Source organism: Pistacia vera, unplaced genomic scaffold (genome assembly GCF_008641045.1).
Source record: "Pistacia vera cultivar Batoury unplaced genomic scaffold, PisVer_v2 Contig34, whole genome shotgun sequence".
Lineage (NCBI taxonomy): Eukaryota > Viridiplantae > Streptophyta > Magnoliopsida > Sapindales > Anacardiaceae > Pistacia > Pistacia vera.
Window position 1 is genome coordinate 1,000,890 of NW_022196157.1, and position 11,611 is coordinate 1,012,500.

Below are 11,611 nucleotides of genomic sequence, written 5' to 3' on the forward strand. Positions count from 1 at the left end.
TAAAGCATAAACATATTTTAAGCATATTTTGTTTATAATGTCATGAGAAACAGGCATAAGGGCACGATGTAAATCCATTTCTATTGTGCAAGGAAATTCGTTTCTAGAATTGCAATTTGTGTGTAAGTTGAAAGAATGTCAAAACTTCATTTAAGTTCGATATGAAAGTTGAATGTATTAGACTACTAAATGTCAAGAAAAGAACGTAATTTTTTATTTTTGATAATAGGCAACCAATCTCTACCAAGACTAGAACAACCTGGTTTACTTATGCAAATAAATGTCAGTGTACTAAATATTTTAAGTTTTGAATTTTTTATCATTGAGAATACTCTCTTATTCACCGTCTAAAACAAACCTTTATTTCAATATCCACACTTAAAGAGAATACTACTTCACTCAACTGAAAACTCATACAACATTGAATGCTTGTATGTCTCACCTGGTCTAACCACGACAGATGGGAAGTTAGATTGGTTTATGGCATTAGGAAATCCCCGCGTCTCTAAGCAGACACCAGCATGATTTCCATAAACTGCACCTCCTTTTCCGACGACTCCATTTACATAGTTCCCTGCATAAAACTGCATCCCAGGGGCATTGGTCCACAGGTTAAGGACCCTTGAGGATGATGGGTCCTTCAGTTTTACAGCATGCTTCAACCCCGATTTCTCTTTCCCACAATCAAGCACGTAGTTGTGGTCATACCTTAAACCCACTTCATGGATTGACGCACCGATCTTCTTCTCAGAGGTGAAATCAAAAGGGGTTCCTTTGACTGACTTAATTTCACCAGTTGGGACAGTGTTCTCATCTACGGGAGTAATGTGCTGCCCCCAAATCTGAATTGAGTGCTCAAGTACGTTCCCACAGTTGTGGCCTGCTGAGTTCCAGTAGGTTTGTTGAGCTTAGCTGATTGAAGTTGGCTTATTCTCCGGAACTGCTTCCATGTCAAGTCTCAACATCGTTTTTGAAGTAAGTGTGAAAGCTGCAGTCACAGACACATCTCTTGGGTAACCTATTACGAGGCAAACAGAAGAATTAGAGATGAAAAAATGAGAGAAGAGGCGAACAGGGAGAAAGAGAGAGAGAGAGAAAACAAACCTTCTTCCCCATCACGACTGTGATACTTAAAAGTAATAGATGGGTTTTCCCCATTCTTTTGTTCTGCTACCGTCCATATCACTTTATCATAACCCTTGAAACCGCCTAAAGAAAAGAAAAGACAGAAGAATTTATCAGGGAAATAAATTTGCAAAAATTCAAATGCACTCTAGTGCATAAAGATATCATAAATCCACCCAGTCCTCAGATGCCACTAATATTACGTTTTTCTTTGATAAACTCCCAATGATTGATTTGCAATGGCATTTTTCAGTTGGATAAGTGTCTGTGTGTCTTAGATCAAACAAGAAGGGTATACTTATTAGTTTGCCAACAACTTGATATCGCTAAAGTCGATAAAGGAATGGGTTATCTCCTTCAAGTTGATAAGATGGACAATTCTTTACTACATTGGAAAGCAAACTTTTAGGTACCCTAGTTTGTAGCGTTACAAAAGCAATACGCTGCGGCTTATATTTCTTCTCTAAGTACTGTGGCTACTATATTAATGCTACAAAGCAATATGGAAAAGTGCTTTTATTGATGAATGGCAAAGTTCCCACCTGCCTGAAAGCAGAAGACAAGCTTCTGCTGGACTACAACAGTTTTAATACCATCAACAGCTTTTGCTGGACATAAAACAACACAAGATTTTCACACAATCAAATAAGAAAATGAAAAACCTAACATTCCGACTCAACCAAATTCATACCATGGAGACTGTTCGACAGCTTGTTGATTGGCAAAGTGTACTTGGTCCCATCTAGAGTAAATTTACCCTCTTTGATTCGATTTGCAACCTGACCAACAATGCACCCAAAAAAAGGTGCTGCACCATTCTGATAATACCATAATTCATCATAGGCAGAATGCAGAAGAAACAAAAACTTGAATTCCAAAAAAAAATATAAAAAAATTCTATAAACTGTCAAGAACAAAAATTACTTATTCATCTCACAAAAACAAAGTGAATATCTATATGTATGGTAACTTTTGTCCTTACAACTACCAACATGAACAAATCTCCAAATCATTGGCATAGTGAAAAACTTGGATGGAAAAATAGCATTAGAAAAAAATAGTCAAAGTGTTTACAATCTATACACAATCTAATCAATGTACCCAGAATCAGAATTTTCATCCGATCATAAAAAGATGACAAAATATCAAATGGGGTTGAGAAAAGATAGAAAATTTACCACATATGGTTCAATAGAATCAAATCCAAGAACAACATCAGCCAAATTTCCTTCAAAAAATTACAAAATGGAAAAAAAAAAAAAAAAAAAATCATCCATCAGCATAAATAAAGTGACTGAGTAATAAATTTAAATAAATAAATAAATACCCTGTTCAAAGACCTCTGGTTTCTCACTCTGATCACCCATCTTAGTTTGAGTTTTAGTTTTGAAAACGGTAAGAACGGATTTGAGCAAATGATTTGTTATGTTTTTTTATGGAATCAAGTGGAGATTAATGGGTGCATTTCTGTCTATTAATCATCTGATTTTTCTCTAAATATAAATCATCAGTTTGGTGTCTAATTAATTATAAGTATGTTTATTTTTAAATCATATTCTATTTTCAGTCATCTTATTTGAGCCATAATAGGCCGGAAATAGGGATGACAATTTGGGCCATGGATAATCCCATGATATACCTGGCCCAATAATAATTAATTTTTAGTATAACTATATTATTTATGCATCTTTTAAGTTAAAAAATAAACATATTTTGGTCATAACCTTACTATGTTGTTTGTAATGTCACGAAAAACAACTATAGAAAACTCGATTTTGAAGATTATATCGAGTCAATAACATTATCGATTTATTTTTTCAATATCAAATTATTACCTTACTTTGTCTCCGAGAAAAGAAAACAAGTACAAAATTGCCAAGAGTTTAAAATAATCAGAATTCAGGTGAACAACAACAAATTGAGATAAGCAAAAAAACTTAAAAATAACATAAATGATTAAATACGTGAAGACTTATAATCAAAGGATGCTACATAGAAAATAGAAAGAGAAAATACTATCACTTGTAGTATAAACTTACAGACATTCACAGCATTGAAGATGGTTTTTATAGTCAAGTGCAGCAACATTCATCATGTCAGCCTCTTGTTGACTTTTGCGGAGGAAATTGAGGAAGCAACATCAAAAGTTCTTTATCCTTTGACAGTAAATCCACAACTATGGAAAATGTGGTAACATCCGGTATCACATTTCTGTCATTCATTTTGTGAAGGAGTTCAACCACTTTAGTTGCATCATCATTTCGTAAGAAACCTTGCATAAGCGTACTGAATGTTATTACATCTGGCGCAATACCATCTTTTCCATATTTGATAACAAATCATATGCCTTTTCTAATTTCCCTTCTTTACAAAACCCATGGATAAAGATGTTATATGTTACAACGTCTGGCATTAGGCTTTTATGATGCAAATTGTGAAATATCTCCCAAGCAATTTCGATCATTCCATTTTTGCACAACCCATCAATGAGGCTGTTAAAGATTTCAATACAAATATTAAACTGATAGTTCTCCAAAGTACGAAACCATTTTGCTGCCTCCAGAACACAACCATTCTTGCATAGCCCATTAATCAAAATAATAAATGTAAATGAATTCGGTGCAACATTATTAAGTTTCATCTCATCAAATAGTTTCTGTGCAGCTCCAACCTTATTTGATAGAAATAAACTAGTTAACAAACCGTTATATGCATATACTGTTGGTCTAATTCCCTTTGAAATCATTTCCTTGTACAGACTCATAGCATTCTCTAACTTCCTATTCTTGCCATAGGCGTTGATCAAAGTATTATAACTAACAACATCAGCCTTACAACCCTTACTCTCCATAGAGAATAGCAGCTCCCTTGCATCATCAAATCTAAGCTGCAACCTATAACCATCCATCAAAGTGTTATAAATAAACGCGTCAGGTTGGAAACCTCTTTGGATCATCAATTCCAAAAACCAATTAGCTTCCTTCATCTTCCCCTCCTTGCAAAACCCACTTAACATTGTATTATACGTCAGTAAATTAGGCTGCAAACCTTGATCCACCATCTCAATAAACAAGCCTTTAGCCTCCACCAAATTTCCCACAAAACACCAACCGTAAATTAGAGAGGTACAAATAACCACATTTGGTGTAATTCCATTATCCTTCATTTCCATAAACAATATTAGGTTTACAAATGAAACCCCGTTCACCATTCCCATTAACCATTTCTTCGTGTATCCTAAGTGCAATACTCGTATTCCCTGTCCGACACAAGCCAGTAATCAAAGTCCCATACGTAGTCACGTCAGGCCTAACCCCAAAGACAACCATTTTCTTGAACAACCTCGTAGCCTCCGCACCCCTATTCTCCAAACACAAACCTTTAATCAAAGAAGTAAAAGTCACAACATCTGGGCTAAAACCCCACCTCAAAATCCTTCCGAAAACAACAAAACCACCACAAACTCGACCCACGTTACAAAAATATTAATCAAAACATTCAAAGTAATTAAATCTGGCAACAAACCCATTAAATCCGCTCGCTTGTAAAGCAAAATGACATCATCAAAAAAAATCTTCTTAGCAAGAGCTCCAAACAACCGGTTGAATGATGAAATGGTTGGTTTGGGTTGCATATGAATCATTAAACAAAAGAAATAGCGTGCTTCATCAAGAGTGATCTTACCTTGTTTACAATCTCTTTGAAGGAATTTATCAAGCCTCGCTACCTCTTCCAAGTTATGTACTGAACCTTGTGGTATACTTGTAGTCACTTTACATGAATTTGTAAATAAAGATGAGAGTTTGGTTTTCGTAATCGTTTCAGTAGAAGAAGAACAACGACGAAGAAAGCTTTCGGAGGCCATTTGTGTACCGCCGTTCGTGGAATATCCAGGATTCAAAACGGGTTTAGTCTTTTGTGCGTTCACCTATAAATAATACAATCTCACTGGAAATGAGGGTGGGATAAAATGTAGTTTTCTGAAACCTGTGGGGTTCACATGTAATTATCCAGACACCAGGGCATGTTAAAAGAAATAAAATTATAATAAAATTGAAGCCTTTCACTCCCTCTCTCATTCTCTCTTTTTAATGTAATGACACGTATTCATCTGTACTCTTCATTATATTTTTAAACCATACTTTCTATATTATATTACAACTTTGCCATTTTTTTTTTTTTAACATACAATTTTGTTTTTTTTTTTAATAGGTTATTTAAATTTGAATATGAATCAGAATTAAATTAATCAATTTTTTTAATAGGATATTTTAATCATTTTTGTTGAAAGAAATATATAAAATAAATCAAATCAAAGGCTAATTTTTAATATATTGTTTTATTAACATTTTAATCTGAATAAAAATTGAAAATGGGGGCTTAATAGAAAATAGGTGGGGTCTATTTAGCATCACTCTTTATTGATATGATTAAATTTTTTATTATTAATATCATTTACACCTTTATGTTGAAAAGAATATAAAAATGCATGAAAAAAAAAATTAAATTTTATAACTAATTTATGAAAACATGTACAAAAATAATTAATTTGTTTGGCTTTGAGTAATACTTCACATACAATATTTTTATACAATATTATGTAATAAAATATAATTAATTGATTTTAAATTAAAATTAAACTTTCGTTCAATCATCTTGTCACATAATATTGTATGTGTAGTATTATTTGTAATATTTTGTACTGCAAAACCCAAAGACTTCTAACGTTTGTTTGCCTTTGTACCGTAAATTTGATTATCAAAATAAAATGTTAAAATAAAAAGAATTATGCTACGTCAATTTATCAACTCTAATAAACAAATTAGTGGAGGAGCCAAGAATAAAAAATACTACGTCAATTTATCTTTTAAGTTATTAATTCAATAAAAAGAATAATACTACGTCAATTTATCTTTTAAGTTATTTCAAATGAGAATTTCATTTAAATCAATATGTATTAGAATACTGAATGTCAACAGAGGAATATAATAGGTTTTCTGGTTTAATAAAATATAGAATTTGTGTGTAAGAACTTGTTTTTATATACTGTATTGCTAATTACAACCATCTATTGTTAAAAAAAAAAAAAAAAAAAAAAAAAAAAAAAAAAAAAAAAAGATCTTTTAAATGGGAGATTATCATCCATCAGCAAAAATAAAGTGATTGAGAATTAAATTTAAATAAACAAATAAATACCATGTTTACCTCTGGTTTCTCACTCTGATCAGCCATCTTAGTCTGAGTTTTGAAAATGGTAACACGGGAGTTGAGCAAATGATTTGTTATGTTTTTTAATGAAATAGAGTGGAGATTAGTGGGGGTATTTCTGTCTTTTTCACACCTGATTTTTCTCTAAATATAAATTATTAGTTTGTCGTCTAATTTGTCTACTCAGCATTTTCACACATCTTATTCGAGCCCTAATGGGCTGAAAATAGGGATGACAATTTGGGTCGGGCCATGGATAATCGAATGATAGACCTGACCCGATAGTAATTGTTTTTTAGTTAAAAATCGTTAAGAAAATTGTTTCATTATTCCATATCCTATTTCCAATCATATCCTTAAAATAATTGTTTGTTTCATTATCTTCAAAATACTATCATATTTTCTTAAACTATTTTTAAATCCATTAAGTTTATTAATTTAACAAAACATCCTCGAAAAAAAGTTTAAAAATTAACAAAAATAACCTCACCCACCTACATTTGTCAGATTCTAGCTACCACTATCGAAAGGTGGCCGAAATCTAGTATAATGACACTCTATCGACTGGATCTAGCCTGTAGTGTGCCGATCTATCATTTTTCAGCTAAATCCACTGCCAAAGATCTGACCATTGACGGCCAGATCTTTGGTCATAGCTGGTCGTCAACGATGGCCAAGATATGGTCATCAACTAGATTTGGTCGTAGATCTGGCCTCTTCCAATTAGATTCGTGGTGGATCTGACTGGAAAAAGTCATATCGGCACATGAACGGCCAAATCCGCCCTATCGTGCGTCGTAACGCCAGATTCCGGTGATGGTGGCCGGATCTGGCAATTGTGGGTGGGGTTGTTTTTGTCATTTTACAAAAATTTTATATATTGGGGTGTTTAGTAAATTAGCAAACCTAGAGAGGCGTTTTTATTAATTTGTAAATCCTACCTCATTATTCTCACCTAACTCTAAAAATATCAAAAATCATATCCAAAATAATGAATCAAACGAACCATATTATTTAGGCATCTTTTAAGTGAAAAAATAAACATATTTTGTTTCCATTCCAATTTCCGCTTCACGTTGATAATTTGCATAACTTACTATGTTGTTTATAATGTCATAAGAAACACTATCAAATTTAGTTGATTATATTGAGTCAATAACATTAATAATAAGGTGTAAGTTTATGGCAATATGTTTATTTTTTTCAATATCAAACTATCCCCAAAAAAAGAAAACAAGTTTCACTTGCATCCCAAGCGTAGATATCTAATATTTTAAGTTTTCCATATTAAGTAACATTAAAGGTGCGTTTTATTCAGGAAGTGTTGTATTATTAGAGATATTATATTAATGGAAAAATAGATTACCTTGAAGATTAATGAAAATACTTAGAAAAATATATTTGGTTGGTTAGAATAAATTATTAGATATGTTATATTAATATGTTTGGTTGAGAAGAATAAATTGATAGATATATTATTTAAATTATTGAATTGTTCTCTAATTAAATATTATTATTATACTATTTATACCCCCCATAAATTTAAAAACTTAGCAAAAACAACCCTATAACAAAAGCTTAGAAAATCCCCTACCAACCCAGCCACTGCCAACCATCGACAACAACCATCGGCCGTTGACAGGCAATCTAACAACGTACAGACAACTGGAAACGGCCTCTATGCACCTATATGGCCATTTCTAACTAGACATCTAGCTGGAAATGGTCAAATCGTGATAGATCTGGTCGTTGATGGCCACATCTTATAATTTGGCCATTTTCGACCAAAGATTTGGCCGAAAATGGTCATATCGACACACGATGGCCATTTTCGATCGTTCCAACAACAACTAACCACCGACGATAGGTAGATAAGTGTGGTGGCTTGGATGGACTACAATTTGTTTTGAATTCAAGAATAATTTTGTCCAAAAAGTTAATTAATTAAGGTGAAATAGTAAAAGTCAGATTCATGTAAATTAATTTAAAAATAAAGATATTATTGTCCTAAAATTTTATTAATAAAGGATATAATTGTAATAAAAGTAATATTACTTTAGTAATCTTACAATACATAAAGAAATGAAGGTAATTCGATAATCTCTTATATTACCAACAGTAAAGATTATCATAATCGTATATTACTTGACAACCAAACGTGATAATAAAATAATATAAGATGATATTACCTCAGTAATCTCACTTATCCCCAACCAAACGCACCCTAATACTATAGTACATATTTAATCTTAGTCAATTAAAGGCTCAAAATAGAACATAATAGAATTTAAATTAAAGAATAAGGTGCAAAGTTTACTTTTGCAACAAGTAAATTGAGGTATAAATGTAGAATATTTGCGTTTCAAATTGAAATAATTTATATTGCAAAACAAATTAAAATTAAAAATGGTGTGTTTAAAGCTTCAGAAAAGGCTAGCTGCAAGTCTTCTCCAGTGTGGGAAGGGGAGAGTGTAGCTTGATCCTAATGAGGCCAATCACATCTTAATTGTTTTATATAAACATCATAATAGTTGCAATTGCAGGAATGGACATAAGAAAGCTGGAAAAGGATGGATTGATAGTGAAAAAGCCCAGCACAATCCACTCAAATCAAGAACAAAGCAAGCAAAGAGAAAAGGGAGGCATTCAGGATATGGGAAGAGGAAGGGGACTACAGAAGCAAGGCTTCCATCAAAGGTTTGTGGGTGAGGAGATGAGAACGCTTAGGAAATTGCTTTTCAAGTACCGGGAGCTCCAAAAGATTGATTAAATAATTAGAGGAATCAGAATTCAGGTGAGCAACAAAAACTTGAGATAAGCCAAAAAAACTTCAAAATAACATAAATGATTGAATAAGTGAAGACTTATGATCAAAGGATGCTACATAGAAAATAGAAAGAGAAAATACTATCACTTGTAGCATAAACTTATGGACATTTATAGTTAAGTGCAGCAATATTTATCATGTCAGCCTCTTGTTGACTTTTGTGGAGGAAATGAAGGAAGCAACTCCAAACATTCACGATAATTTTCATGCTTTACAAGTAGATCTATGACTAGGGAAAACGTTGAGTCGTCTGGTATTACTTTTCTGTCACTCATTTTGTGAAGAAGTTCAACCACTTTAGCTGCCTCATCATTTTGTAAAAAACCTCGCATAAGAGTATTGAATGTAACAACATCTGGAGCACAACCATTCTTTTCCATATCTAGTAACCAATCATATGCCTTTTGTAGTTTCCCTTTTTTGCAAAACCCATGGATTAAAATGGAATATGTCACAACGTCTGGCATTAAGCCTTTTTTAGGCAACTTGTGAAATAACTCCAAAGCAATTTCAAGCATTCCCTTTTTACACAACCCATCAATGAGGCTGTTGAAGATTTCAATACTAAGTTTAAACTCATAGTACTCCAAAGTACGAAACCATTTTGCTGCCTCCAGAACATAGCCATTCTTGCATAACCCATCAATCAAAATTGTATATGTAAGTAGATTAGGTGCAACATTATGAAGTTTCATCTCATCAAATAGTTTCCGCGCAATTCCAACCTCATTTGATAGAAAAAGACTAGCTAACAAAGAGTTATATGTAACAACTGTCGGTCTTATTCCCTTTGAAATCATTTCCTTGAAAAGACTCATAGCATTCTCTAATTTCCTATTCTTGCCATAAGCATTGATCAAAGTATTATAACTAACAACATCAGGCTTACAACCCTTGCTTTCCATAGAGATTAGCAGCTCCTTTGCATCATCAAATCTACCAATCAAGCAATAACCATCCATCAAAGTATTATAACTAACTGTGTTTGGTTGCAAACCTCTTCGGATCATCAATTCCAACAACCGATTGGCTTCCTCTATCTGCCCCTCCTTGCAAAACCCACTTATCATTGAATTATATGCCAGCACATCAGGCTGCAAACCTTGGTCCGCCATCTCAATAAACAAGCCTTTAGCCTCCTCCAAATTTCCCACAAAACACCAACCGTAAATTAGAGAGCTAAAAACAACCACATTTGGCTCAATTCCTCTACTCTTCATTTCCACAAAAATTTCTTTCGCCCTATCTACCAACCCATCTCTACAAAGACCATGGATAATACTACCATAAGAAACAATACTAGGTTTACAATTATCACCCCCAGCAACCATTTCCTCATACAATCTAAGCGCACCGCTCGTGTTGCCTGTGCTACAAAATCCGTTAATCAAAGTCCCATACGTAATCACGTTAGGCCTAACCCCAAATACAGCCATTTTCTTGTACAACCTCGTAGCCTCCGAACTCCTATTCTCCAAAAGCAAACCTTTAATCAAACAGGTCAAGGTCACAGCATTTGGGCTAAAACCCCACCTCAAAATCCTCCCAAAAACAACAAACCCATCACAAACTCGACCCACATTACAAAAGCAATTAATTAAAATATTCAAAGTAATTAAATCTGGCAACAACCCAATTGAACCCACTCTCTTGCACAGCAAAATAACGTCTTCATAAAACTTTTTCTTAGCAAGAGCTCCAAACAACCGGTTGAATGATGAAATCGGTGGTTTGGGTTGCATATGAATCATTAAACAAAAGAAATAGCGTGCTTCATCAAGAGTGATATTACCTTCTTTACAATCTTTTTGAAGGAATTTATTAAGCCTTGCTACCTCTTCAACGTTATGCACTGAATCTTGTGGTATAGTTGTAGTCACTTTACATGAATTTGTGAATAAAGATGAGAGTTTGGTTTTCGTAACGGTTTCAGAAGAAGAAGAAAAACGACGAAGAAAGGTTTTGGAGGCCATTTGAGTAGCGCTGTTTGTGGATTATCTAGGGTTCAAACTGGCGTGGTCTTTTGTGGGTTTCCATATAAATAATACAATCTCACCGGAAATGAGAGTGGGCTAAAATGTATTTATCTGAAACCTGTAGGGTTCACAGACGATTATCCAGACTCTTTGATCCTATTGGGTCTGTCACTCCCTCTCTCTTTAATGTAAAATGACACGTATTCAGTCTTCATCTTATTTGTAAACCATGTTTGCTGCATTATATTACAACTTTGCCATTTCCTTTCGTTTTTGTATATTTTTTATTAACATTTTTTATCTCATTTAAAATTGTATGATTAAATTTTTTATTATTAACATAATTTATCTCATTTACACTTTAATGGAAAAAATTTAAACTTTAATAACTCAATTAAAAAAATGCATTATTATTGAATACAATGAAGCATGCTAATTGACTATTGAATATCATTTACAACGAAGCTTACTACTT

The 11,611-nt window shown here is 33.2% G+C and overlaps 2 protein-coding genes and 1 pseudogene across 2 annotated transcripts; all 3 read right to left on the reverse strand.

Moving 5' to 3' along the window:
• Positions 1-395: 395 nt before the first annotated feature.
• LOC116138271 lies at positions 396-2,492 on the reverse strand (annotated as a pseudogene).
• A 929-nt stretch (positions 2,493-3,421) lies between these two features.
• LOC116138272 (pentatricopeptide repeat-containing protein At1g62680, mitochondrial-like) lies at positions 3,422-4,990 on the reverse strand. The gene is made up of 3 exons (XM_031423977.1): positions 4,810-4,990; positions 4,347-4,504; positions 3,422-4,285 (listed from the first exon to the last, which is right to left on the reverse strand). Exons 1-3 carry the CDS (start codon positions 4,988-4,990, stop codon positions 3,422-3,424), a joined length of 1,203 nt encoding a protein of 400 aa, XP_031279837.1.
• Positions 4,991-9,300: 4,310 nt separating this feature from the next.
• On the reverse strand, positions 9,301-10,275 carry LOC116138273 (pentatricopeptide repeat-containing protein At1g63080, mitochondrial-like). Its single transcript, XM_031423978.1, has one exon. The coding sequence runs from the start codon at positions 10,273-10,275 to the stop codon at positions 9,301-9,303; it is 975 nt and encodes a 324-aa protein (XP_031279838.1).
• Between the last annotated feature and the right edge of the window lie 1,336 nt (positions 10,276-11,611).